The sequence below is a fragment of the Clinocottus analis genome, unplaced genomic scaffold, assembly GCF_023055335.1.
Source record: "Clinocottus analis isolate CAN_PGR_092001 unplaced genomic scaffold, fCliAna1.0.p SCAF_5, whole genome shotgun sequence".
Classification (NCBI taxonomy): Eukaryota; Metazoa; Chordata; class Actinopteri; order Perciformes; family Cottidae; genus Clinocottus; species Clinocottus analis.
The window spans coordinates 20,730,252-20,741,770 of record NW_027176207.1 but is presented as its reverse complement, the minus strand read 5'-3'; the positions used below and the strand labels follow the sequence as shown (position 1 = coordinate 20,741,770).

Sequence of the window (11,519 nt, the reverse complement as noted above, 5' to 3'; positions counted from 1 at the left end):
ACATCATAATAATTTAATGACAACACGACGGTTTCTGCTTCTATTTGTGACTGAAAGGTTTCGTCTCCAGGCTGCACGACGACGTCTGCAATATTTATTTTTGTCATTGTGAGTTCACTTTCAGCTCATGTGGCCGGGCAGTATATTGATTATTACATTTATATTATCATTTGGTTTTAAACGTCTGCACTACAGGAAAGCGACGTCATTTTTATCCACATTGTTTGATGAAATCTCATTGTTTTCCCATCACATTGTCACAATATTGATATCGATGTATTTGGTTTAAATATTGTGATATTTCAGGTCATCGCCCGGTCGCTCGCTGTTTCATTTGTTTATTTTTGTACAACTTTTATTTTTTATGCCTTTTCACCAAAATCTCACTAAAGAGGAGCCTTTTGTTTTTAAATAAACGTCAACAAGTTTGATTTAAAAAGAGCGTTTCCTGCCACTCCCTTAAAGGAACAGCGCAACATTTTTGTTTAATACATACGGTTATTAATGCATGAGCAGATTGACTCATGTTTTTAAGCTTTTTCAGAGGTGCATATTATTTCTAACCGAGGCCCAGGCTAGCACTTTCCCTCCGCTTCCAGTCTTTATGCTAAGCTAAGCTAACCGTGCTTCACACTCTCCGTACAGCTACGAGAGCGCCGTCGGTCTTCTCATCTCAACGGCACGAAGGCGGAGGTCGTTCTTCCCGTCATCGCCGTGCGTGTCTGGCCGAACACGCAGCTCTTCGTCCACTCAGGGAAAAACAATCCCACAATGCAGTTCTGCTCGTCCGCCTGCAGCAGACGGACTCGCTGGATCTCACCTCAACGCTCCGTCTCCCTCCAACCTTCTCGCCACGACCGTCACGACCCTCCTGACCCTCCTGGTTGCAGTGAGACTTGACAGGATGGAGGTTGTAACTGTTGCTGCTCAGAGTCTGAAAACAACAAACAAAAACACAAACAAGAAGATTCACCTGGAGGCAGAAGATCCATGTGTTTTGAAATCTCTTTTTTTTTTAACGTTAAACGTTTGTCACTGCGACTGTGGGTCTCGTTTGTCCGCTCTTATTAAACTGTGTGTCTCTTTTTCTAATCTAAGGATTTATCCCAGCAGCCTTTGCACCCAAAATAAACACACGCCCCATAATGACATGCAGATTAAAGAACATATTTATTTTTTTCTTCAAAATAAAATACTGAGCCGAACGCCCTGAAACATCTCGGGGTGATTTTTTAATTTATTTATTTTTTGCATCTGGAGATGAAAGGAGAGCGGCGCTCGGCTGCGGGCGCTCGTGCCGGATGATTGGAAGCGACGTCAAAGCCGATCAGCGGCGCGGAGACGAGCTAATAATATCCTCGTCTTGTCACTTCCGGCGGCGGCGGCGGTTAAGTTGGAGTACGTGAGGCCGCGAGGAGGGAAATGTGAACTTGTGGGAAACTCTGACCTCTGACCTTTGACCTCTGACCGCTTCATGTGCTCCACCGTGCCCCGGGACGTTTGATAATATTAATAATAAGAGGGTTTTGTGTTTAAATAGTCGTCTTTTTGACCCGAGGCCTCGTGCAGAAACATTTATAGATTTATTTACAACAAAAACTGTGAATAAGACGTTAAGACGCCTCGTGAACAATGAGGTCATCGTTGATTCAAGTTGACGTAAACCTTCTTTCATTTAAATCTATTTTATTTTGAAGATTTTGTTAAACAAATCCAGAAAACAATATGCAAAAGTGAGTTTGCCAAAGGAGCGTAATAAAAGTACTTCAAGTATTTGTATTGTACTTTTTTTTTTCCGCCTCAGTATTCTAGTGTTTCATCTCCTTCCTGTCCGGTGAGGAACTCGCGTCTCCAGATGTGTTGCTGATGTTTTGAAGGATGATACTCTTTAAAAAGCCTCTTGGATCAGCTGGAAAAAGCATCTCCACGAAGCCGTTTGTTCTTTTTATAGCTCCGTGGTTCTCACGGGAGAGAGAGAGACGCTAAAAATACATAAAGATCTTATTGAATATGATGCATTAAAGTGGATTAAACTAAACGGGATGGAATGGAGTTCAAAGGAAGCGATCCAGATGACTGGGAACATTTGAATACTTCTACTTTTCTGAACGTCTGGATCTTTCTGCTTCTTCCTGTGTCGAGTTCACACAAACCCCAGAGCGGCCGTGGTCTGGACTCCGCTCGCTCGAGTGGAGCGTCGTTAAAAAGCTGCTGAGTCGCCGCTCGCCGCTGGATGGACTCGGCCTCAACGAGCCGTGACGCCTAAATGATTTCTGCCGAAACGATCGCGAGACTTTTTCATGTTTTCCAGCCGAGCGTTAAAAGGTTTCAGTCCGCCGCCGCGCTGGAAGAGCGTGGTGGGCCGGCAGCGTCCATAACAAGAGACGCTCGAATAGAAGTATTCGGTGTCGTTCAAGAACTGGAAGTTCGTCTCGTGGGTTCGTTTCATGGAAGCGTCACGATAAGTAGGTTACAGACGCGCAGGAGAAGAGGAAGAAACCTCCGAGCCGAGCGGAGGAGCCGCCGGGAAACTTCAGAAAGAGGAATAAAATGAGTCACTGCCGAGCGGTTCCCAACGTGTGGTCGGGTCCCCACAAAGAGGCCGCGGGACGAATCTGAAACAACTTAGGTTGTAATAAAGATCAGGAAATAGTTTTGGTTTTAGTCAATAAAACCAGTAATGTTTAAATGTTTAAAGTGTGTGTGGCATTCTGGGTAAAAACAGAATCAGCAACTTTCTTCCAACGTGTTTGTCACGTTAACTTTATAAAATAATATGTCAGTGCTCGTTTCTGCTGCCCCCAAGTGGCCAAAAAAGAGAGTACAATAAAAATGTGTTTTTTTTAGGCGAGCGCTCTGAAAGAAGAGGAAAAACCGACAGAAGAATAAATCAAATGAAACCAATAATTCCTTTTTAACGCAGGCAAACCATAAAAGTGACGGTATAGAGACTTCATATCGCATTAGTTCAGATTGAAAGAGGCAATAAATGTTTGATAGGGTGAATAATAAAAGCACTTATCTTAACGCCAGCAGGTGTGTGACAGAAAGGTCAGTGGTTTAACTGGTTTAACTGGTTTAACTGGTCCAGCTGGGAGCGAAATATACATTAATCCCCCGAAAGAAATGCTTTCATTCATTTTAACTGATCTGGGTCCAGTAAGTGATGTCATTTTGGTTGATTTAATACACTTCATGAGGTTAATTGCATGCAGCTGTGGTGCATCCCTGCATGACCTTTGACATCAGCCTGGACGGTGCAGCTGCGTCCCCATAATGCTCAAATATTCATGTCCAACACGTTAGTCCAGCTCCTCTGCGTGTGGACGAGCCACTAAACCATAATGGTGACGGATATTCCTGCTGGCAGCGGACCGGCTGCTCGTCTCTGAACATCTGATTTACTGAAACAACGACACCGTGTGTGTTTGTGTCCGATCCGTTCAGCGGAAACTTTATTTATACAACGGTAGTTTGAAAAGATTGTGCAACATTTTCTTCACCCGCAGCCACCGAGCCAGAAACAGCTGCTGCACCCACGAAGAAGAACTTAACAAATACTCTGCTGCCAGATGTGTATACTGTCAAAATATGAGAGTACTACCAACTAAATATATTGTTAAAGTACTCGTAAAGCACAGTGGCCACCGTCATTACTGCTATATAATGATCATTATTGATGTATTAATGTGAAAGCTGCACTTTAATGTGGCTGCTGCTCAAAGTGTAGCTCATTTAAATACTTTTTGTTAATTCTAACTACTTCATATATTTTGGGTCGTTTGGGGCATTTAATCTGCAACAATCATGTTTTATCTTTTCATATTACATGTAAAACACGTTTACTTTGTAAATTCTGACCTTTAAAGCCTTTGATTGTCCTGTTTGCAAGAGTTTGCAGCAGTTAGCAGTAGTTTGCAGCAGTTAGTGGTAGTTTGCAGCAGTTGGTGGTAGTTTGCAGCAGTTAGTGGTAGTTTGCAGCAGTTAGTGGTAGTTTACAGTAGTTAGCAGCAGAGCTAAAAGAGAGACTATTGAACATTTATCTTCACATGAACGCTCTGACTCTTCTGTGTCGGCTGAAAGGGTTAAGCTAGCTGGCTAGCTAGCTGGCTGGCTAGCTGGCTGGCTAGCTGGCTGGCTAGCTGGCTGGCTAGCTGGCTAGCTAGCTAGCTGGCTAGCTAGCTGGCTAGCTAGCTGGCTTCCCGCAGTCACGTTAGCCGTGACTTTAAAGGGCGCTAATATGTCATCGCTGTGTGTCTCTTTGTTGGTTTTGAGGGATTTTTCTGTGCGTCACATTATTCTGACAACATGCCGTCAAACCTGCTAGTTTGTAGTTTGTAGTTGTAGTTTGTAGTTTTCAGCGGTGAATTACTTCAACAAAACTGGAATGAGAAGACGAACGCAGACGCCTTCAGTCTGACTGTGACATGAGGGAGGTGTGGATGTTGGGAGGATGAAAGCCGGGCGGTGATTACACACCAGAAATAGGTCCTAAATGAAACGTGGCTCCATTAGCGCCGCTGATTAATTAATTAATCATTTAAAAGTTAATTAAAAGGCAGCAGAGTTCCTCCCAGCAGATCCTTCATTCTTAGTCACGGTTCCTCCTCCGTCCTCAACCCTCGGGGGCTTTTGGACATTTTAATTGCAAAAATAACTTTTCGGCGTGCATTCTTTCATCTAATAATAAGTCGGGGATGAGATTTTATGCTCATTTGCTTTGGAAACTGCTCGATCAACGGGAGGATTTCTTTCTTCAAACAACTTTTACAACATCGGGCTGCCACCATGACGAGCTGTTGAATCCATTTCAAATGAACAATAATTAGATAATTGTTTGGGCTTGTTTGGGCTTCACGCGAACCCGCAGATTAAAATGACAGAAATTAAAACTAGGGCGGCAACTCGTGCTTATTTTCCGTCGTCCTCGCTCTTTAAAATGCCGGAAATAACTGTAAATATATATTTTTTTTGCTCTGCAGCTGACTGATATGTTCAATATACTCGGATAAAACGACTAAAAGCAGAAAATAAGAGAAGCTGGAGTCAGACTTTGCTTTGCAGTCTCGCATATTTACTTTATTTATGACTTGAATGATTAATCAGATGTTTAAATCGTTGCTGTTGTCTTGTTTCAGCATTAAAAAGAATCTTTTGTTTGTGGAAATGTTCCTCTGCCTCTGAGGTGTTACACATTGATGTAAACAATAACACAACTATGACCATAATTTATTTATTTTGGTGTTTTGAAGTGAAGGCTGCTGGGAAAGTTCCTCTGCATGCTCAGCTTTACGTACAGTAAGAAACACAAATATGATCATGTTGACTGATGATTGAAGACGACGTTCAGTGGGATAACATCTGTGTGTGTGTGTGTGTGTGTGTGTGTGTGTGTGTGTGTGTGTGTGTGTCCGTCCTGCCAACACTCCAAACATCCAAGTGACCTTAAACAACACGTTTACATGTGAAGTGATTTCCACCTGGCTGCTCGTGTGGATCCAGAAGTTGTCAATAAAAATCAATTTGTTCGGAGTCGAGTTCGTCTTCTTGTTTGTTGCTGAAAAGTCGAGAAGTTTGATTCATAATTTCTTCTGTTATTGAACACATGCTGAGTGTTTACTTTGTGTTGTTGTTGATCTCAGTGTGCGCACAGAGATGGTCACACAACTACAAACAACAAAACTGTACAAAAAAAAACAAAAAATTAACATATTTAGAAAGAAATCTAAACATCTATGAACTTTATAACCAAAATATGATTTGAACATTTAAAGTTTGCAGCAGTTAGCGGAAGTTCACAGCAATTAGCGGTAGTTTGCAGCCCGTAGCGGTAGTTTGCAGCTATTAGTGGTAGTTTGCAGGAGTTAGCGGTAGTTTGCAGTAGTTTGCAGCAGTTAGCGGTAGTTTGCAGCAGTTAGCAGTACTTTGTGATAGTTTGCAGCAGGTAGCAGGAGTTCGCAGAAGTTAGCGGTAGTTTGAAAGTTCTTTGCAGCCCCTTCATAGGTTTTCTGAAGAACTATTTAGGGGAAATGGTTCCTTAAAGAACCCCAGAAAAGGTTCTTCTATGAACCTGTTCTGGTTCCAGATGGCACCTTACTTTCTGTGTGTGTACTTGACTTTGACTTGTAGTATTTCTACACAGTTGTTACTCACGTAAAGGAGGAGAGTACTGCTTCTCCATCACTTGGGGGTAAAGTATGTTCGGTTCAGCGTCAGATTAAAAAACTCTCCTCTCATCTCTCATCTCTCTTCTTCCCCCTCCTCCTCCTCTGGCTGGCTGAGCCAATCCCTCCCAACAGTTTTCTTTCCCATTGTTATGCAGATGAAGCAAAGTTAATCCGAACAGAGTATGAAAGCCTTTCCGGAGGAATCTGCCGCGCGGACAGAAAATAAATAAAATGTCTCCAAAGTGAACTCCTCCATCGCTGCAGCTGGAAGCAGCATCAGCATCCGGTGATGGCGCTGTGCAGCTTGCAGGGCGCCGGGTGAGCATCTCCAGTTTAAACACCAGACATCACACAGCATAGCAGAGTCTGCTGGAGGAACTGGGACAGCGCGATACACAAACACACACACACACATGAAAACACACACATTTTCACTGCAGCATTAATTGTTTATAATAATGTTATTTTGTGCTAATCGTGTGGAAACGGTAGCGGCTCTCTGGCGCCCTCTAGTGGGCGGGCCGGTGGCTGCACGTGGTATTTAAATACCAGATGTTATGTAATAGTCGAGGGAGGAAAGAAGGATTATTTACAAGAGATGTGACAAAAGGACGTCCTCACTGCCTCGTATATCTTTATATTTATATGTTTTATTCTGACTGTATATGTATACATATGTGTATGTATACATATATATGTATTTATTAGTAGCTATTTTATTTTTTTCTTATTTGTTTTGATCGAATAATTAAAAGTTATAGCTATTTTATAATGTAATTGTTTTTTTAAATTTTAATTGTTTTTATTTTTTATTTAATAATTAAAAGTTATAGCTATTTTATAATTTAATTGTTTTTCACAAATACACTACATGTAGGCCAGGTAAGAAATCCACAGCCCGCCACTGTATACATATATAATTCAGTATTGTACATTTTACTGTTTTCTACCGTTTATTATTTATATTACTTATTTAGATTTTAATATTTTTCACAAATAATGGTCAACATTTTTTTCAAAAACTAGAGTTTCATTCATAAAAGACTGAAGAAAACCAGAACATGTGATTTAGTGGTGGTGCATTTAGTGTAAAATCTCTGATTTATTAAGAAATCTGATTTATGAAAGTAGCTAAAATTGAAAGAATAAACTCTAATTTAAATATATTGTCAAATCACATCAGATCATTCCTGCATATTCAAGACCAAAAGGACATAAAGAACAAAGAAAAATGCAAAGACTTGTGAAAAAAAGGGTTTATTCCGACTACGGTTGTTATTTTCCCTGAGCAGAAGTTTCATTGCTACGATGTACAACGTGTAGACTGGTCACAATTAAAATAATCTCATTTATTTAGCAGCTATGTCCACAGTTTCCTCGCTATCGAGGCTCACAGTTAGTGTTTCAGTTAATGAGAAAACTCCAAAGGCCTGTCCTACTTTTTGATTTCCTTCCACAGCCTTTACAGCACACAGTTCTTTCATTATAACAGGCTCAGGCATTAATCTCCTCAAGAAGTACCCACTGTGCCATCCAGTATTTTACTTGCAGTTTTTTTTTCATGCGTCAAAACTTCAATCCCTCTTTTTTTTCTTCTTCCCCCCTTCTCCTCCTCCTCCTCCTCCTCCTCCTCCTCCTCCTCCTCCTCTTCTTCCACACATTACCTAGACAAAGTCACAAGTCCCAAAAGGGGCTTTGATTGTAATGAGCTGCTGAGCAAAGAGCTTAACTCCACGCTCACTTTTTATCCACACTTTTGACAAGGAAAAAGGTGACGAATAAAAACTCAAATATTCACCGGAGGAAGCAGATAATCGCTCCTCGTCGAGAGTCTGACTGAACTCGGGGAAGACTTTTCCTGGCGTCCTGATTCTCGCTCACACCTTGGTGATGTCCGCGGGGTCGTGGATGTCGATCACCTGAAACCCCAAGTTGTCGATCCCGGACTTCTTCTTCTTCTTCTTCTTCTCCTCTTCCTCCTCCTGCTCGTGATCTTCTTCGTCGTCGTGGTTCCTCCGGTCGGCGTCCGTCTCGAAGCAGCGGACGCAGTGCGGCGCGGTGACCCGGACGCTCCTGGAGAAGTTGGAGAAGTCCACGCGGTACTTCCCCGTCTTGGTGCGGGAGACGACGGGCAGGAAGCTGTAGCCCCACTGGATCTCCTGGGGCACGTAGGAGGTCCGCACCTGACAGGAGGAGCTGGTGGACTCGGCCGTGCCGTCCAGGAACACCACCAGCTCGAAGTCCTGCTGGGGGAGGGAGTCCGCCGACAGCTCGTAGAACGGGCTCGCCCGGTCGATCACGTGGTAGAGGGTCATCGGGCAGACGAAGAACAAGTTGTCCTTCCCGGCGTCGACCGCAAAGTCGATGTCCACCTGGTCCAGGATGACGGTGTCCCCGTCCGGCGTGGTCGTCGTCCGCAGCAGCTTGCCGTAGATCTGGCTGCCGATCAGCAGGGTCTTCCGCAGGTTGGCCACGCGGATCAGGAGGCACAGGGTCCCCTTCTTCAGGCAGATGACGGCCGTGTCGCTGAAGGTCACCGTCTTCGCCCTGTTTTTGGGCAGGGAGATCTTGGCCAGGATGACGCCGCACATGAAGCAGTTGATGAAGACGCCGATCAGCGACTGGACGACGATGAGCGCCACGGCGCCGGCGCAGTGGCCCGTCGGCGCCCGGCCGCCGTACCCGATGGTGGTCTGGGTCTCCAGGGAGTAGAGGAAGGCCGCCGTGAGGCCGTCCACGTTGTCCACGCACCGGACGTGGCCGTCGGCGCGGTCCTGGCCCGTCAGGTCCCCGTTGCTCTCGGCGATCCAGTACCACAGCAGGCTGAAGAAGAACCAGCTGCCCGTGAACGAGGCCACGAACAGGAGGAGGACGAAGCGCCAGCGGATCTCCACGAACGTGGTCCAGAAGTCCACCAGGTAGGCCACGTGGTTGCTGTACTCGATGTTGCCGAACTCGATGTTGCAGCGGCCGTCTTTGCCGACCAGGCGGGATTTGCGGCTCCGGTGTCCGGCCGGCTGGATGTGACCCTGGAGCACCTGGAACATCCTGGAGCTGCAGGGAACAGGAGATCATGTGAGACTAATCCATGTTCTCCCCAAAATTACAACTACGCCTCAAAGGGCTTCTTCATAGACTTCCATTTTAATAAGGAAAGAAACCATCGAAGCCTCAAACAGGCTAAATAATAATAAATCAAAGAAGCATGGGGAGTATTTGCATATATTTGATTTCAACTAACTGAAAAAGGATAAGTTTGCGAAAAAGATGGCAACAAAAAATGTAATACTGTAATAGTCGAGTTACAAGCCGCTACTACCTTCGGTTGGTGTCCACGCTAGCTCCCCACTGTAGCCAGCTAGCGCGGCTGATACCTCTCACTAGCACCCTGCTAGCTCCACAACAACCACCCAAGGTAGCGGAAGCAGCAGCAGGGAGCTAGCAGCAGTGCTAGCTTGATGCAGTGGGGAGCTAGCAGCAGCGCTAGCTTGATACAGTGGGGAGATAGCAGCAGCACTAGCTTGATACAGTGGGGAGATAGCAGCAGCGCTAGCTTGATACAGTGGGGACCTAGCAGCAGCGCTAGCTTGCTACAATGGGAGCTAGCAGCAGCGCTAGCTTGCTACAGCGGGGACACCCACCAAAGCTAGGAGCGGCTTGTAACCCGACTTTTCCGGTAACAAGTAATGTCTGTAAAACTAAAACCATGTACATGTTATTCTTCTTAGAGCTACAAACACATCATCACTGCTGAAAATAGTCCTGTGTCGTATTAAAAAATATATTTGTGACCTTTTTTGGTTTTATTTACATCATCGTGTGACCAAACTAACATTTTGGGGTTTTGGTCGTTTCACGGAAAAATGTAGAATATCGCCGGCATTTATCATTTAATAAACTATACGCAACTTCAACCCAATTAATGCCGATAACTGCCTCACTGACACAGAGCATGTGTCACAACATAAGATCAACAAACTGAATTAAAGACGTTAATTTCTCTCCTCCATCATCAGATTAGTGCGGCAGCATAATGCAGGTCATTGTGAGCGGTGGTTATTTGTCCCGGTTGAACCACGTGGTCCACTGAGAGTCTTGCATAACAGACTCGAGATTTACATTTCAGAAAGAAAACAGGGAAAGAACTTAAAAAACTAACATTTCTAGCATTAAAAAAAGCTTTATCAATAAGAATAATCTGTGAATAAGCTGTTTTTGATCACATAAAAGTGTTATTCTCATTAAGACGTCATCTTTTAGGTGTTGGACGAACGAGGAACTGATCATTGTGCTTATTTGTTGTTTTTTTTCCCAGATTTTAAGCCTTTAATGAGGCCTTAAGTGCGGTTTGCATTGTGTTCCTTTATGTTTGTGTTACATAATTAGTAAAGCCACAAGCGTATATTCTTGCTCGAGAAAGTTTACGATCAGATGTAAGTTATGAAAATGTTGAGGGAACTTTATCCGAGCAGCTAAACTAATAAAAACAACATTTGAGTTAAAAAAAAAGTGAAAAGAAACAAAGAGAAGTCGGACGTACCTGCTTCGGGAGACCATGAGAGTGCTCGCCGGCTCTCCTTTTCTCTCCAGCGTTGGAAGGCGTTGGAAAAAGATTTTAATCCACAGTGAAATTCCTTAATCCCAGCCACATGCCGCCGCGTCCACACGGACAGCGGAGCCAGCCGGAGAGCTCCCACCGGGCGTCACTTTCGGGGCGACTCCCTCCATCAGTCGGGCAGCCGCCGAGAAGCTCTGACGGGACTTTTTGGCAGCATCGGATCCATCGGCGGCGTTGAAGTTGTAGACGCCAGGAGAGGAACGTGTGTGTGTGTGTGTGTGTGTGTGTCAGGAGGTGCATCCATTGAAGGGGCCTTCGTGGCCGGTGCAGGGCCCACGCTGCTTTTGTTTTCAGCCTTGAGAACATTTGGGATTTGCTTCGGGCCTCACAAAGAAATCCCTCAATTGCATTTCCCCCCGAGGTTCCCCCTCCAAAACCCCACCACGGCTGACGCTGGCGGGGCCGCCTCACATTTGCATTATATTGAAGAGCTGCAGGGACAAAATGTCTTTGGCATATTCTCCTGGCTGCAGGAGGAAGATGTCCATGAGAGGTTGTGATTTAGGAGGTTTGAATGGACGCCCCTCAGCGGAGAAGCATGAATGATGCTTTATTAGACTTTTACGGGCCTTTCTGCCATAAAAGTCAAGTTCAATGTGCAGACGCGAGTCCTTTAAAAGCAGAAAAACTAGATTTAAAAAGAATCGTCCAACCTAAAAACCCAGCTCAGCGTTGCCAAGACTTTCCCAATGAAAGTCACTCAAATCTTGATGGAAAGTCTTCATGTGGTCAAA

The 11,519-nt window shown here is 44.5% G+C and overlaps 1 protein-coding gene across 1 annotated transcript; it reads right to left on the bottom strand.

Moving 5' to 3' along the window:
- Positions 1-7,330: 7,330 nt before the first annotated feature.
- On the bottom strand, positions 7,331-11,099 carry LOC137802734 (ATP-sensitive inward rectifier potassium channel 1-like). The gene is made up of 2 exons (XM_068600818.1): positions 10,708-11,099; positions 7,331-9,221 (listed from the first exon to the last, which is right to left on the bottom strand). Exons 1-2 carry the CDS (start codon positions 10,722-10,724, stop codon positions 8,045-8,047), a joined length of 1,194 nt encoding a protein of 397 aa, XP_068456919.1. The 5' UTR covers positions 10,725-11,099; the 3' UTR covers positions 7,331-8,044.
- Between the last annotated feature and the right edge of the window lie 420 nt (positions 11,100-11,519).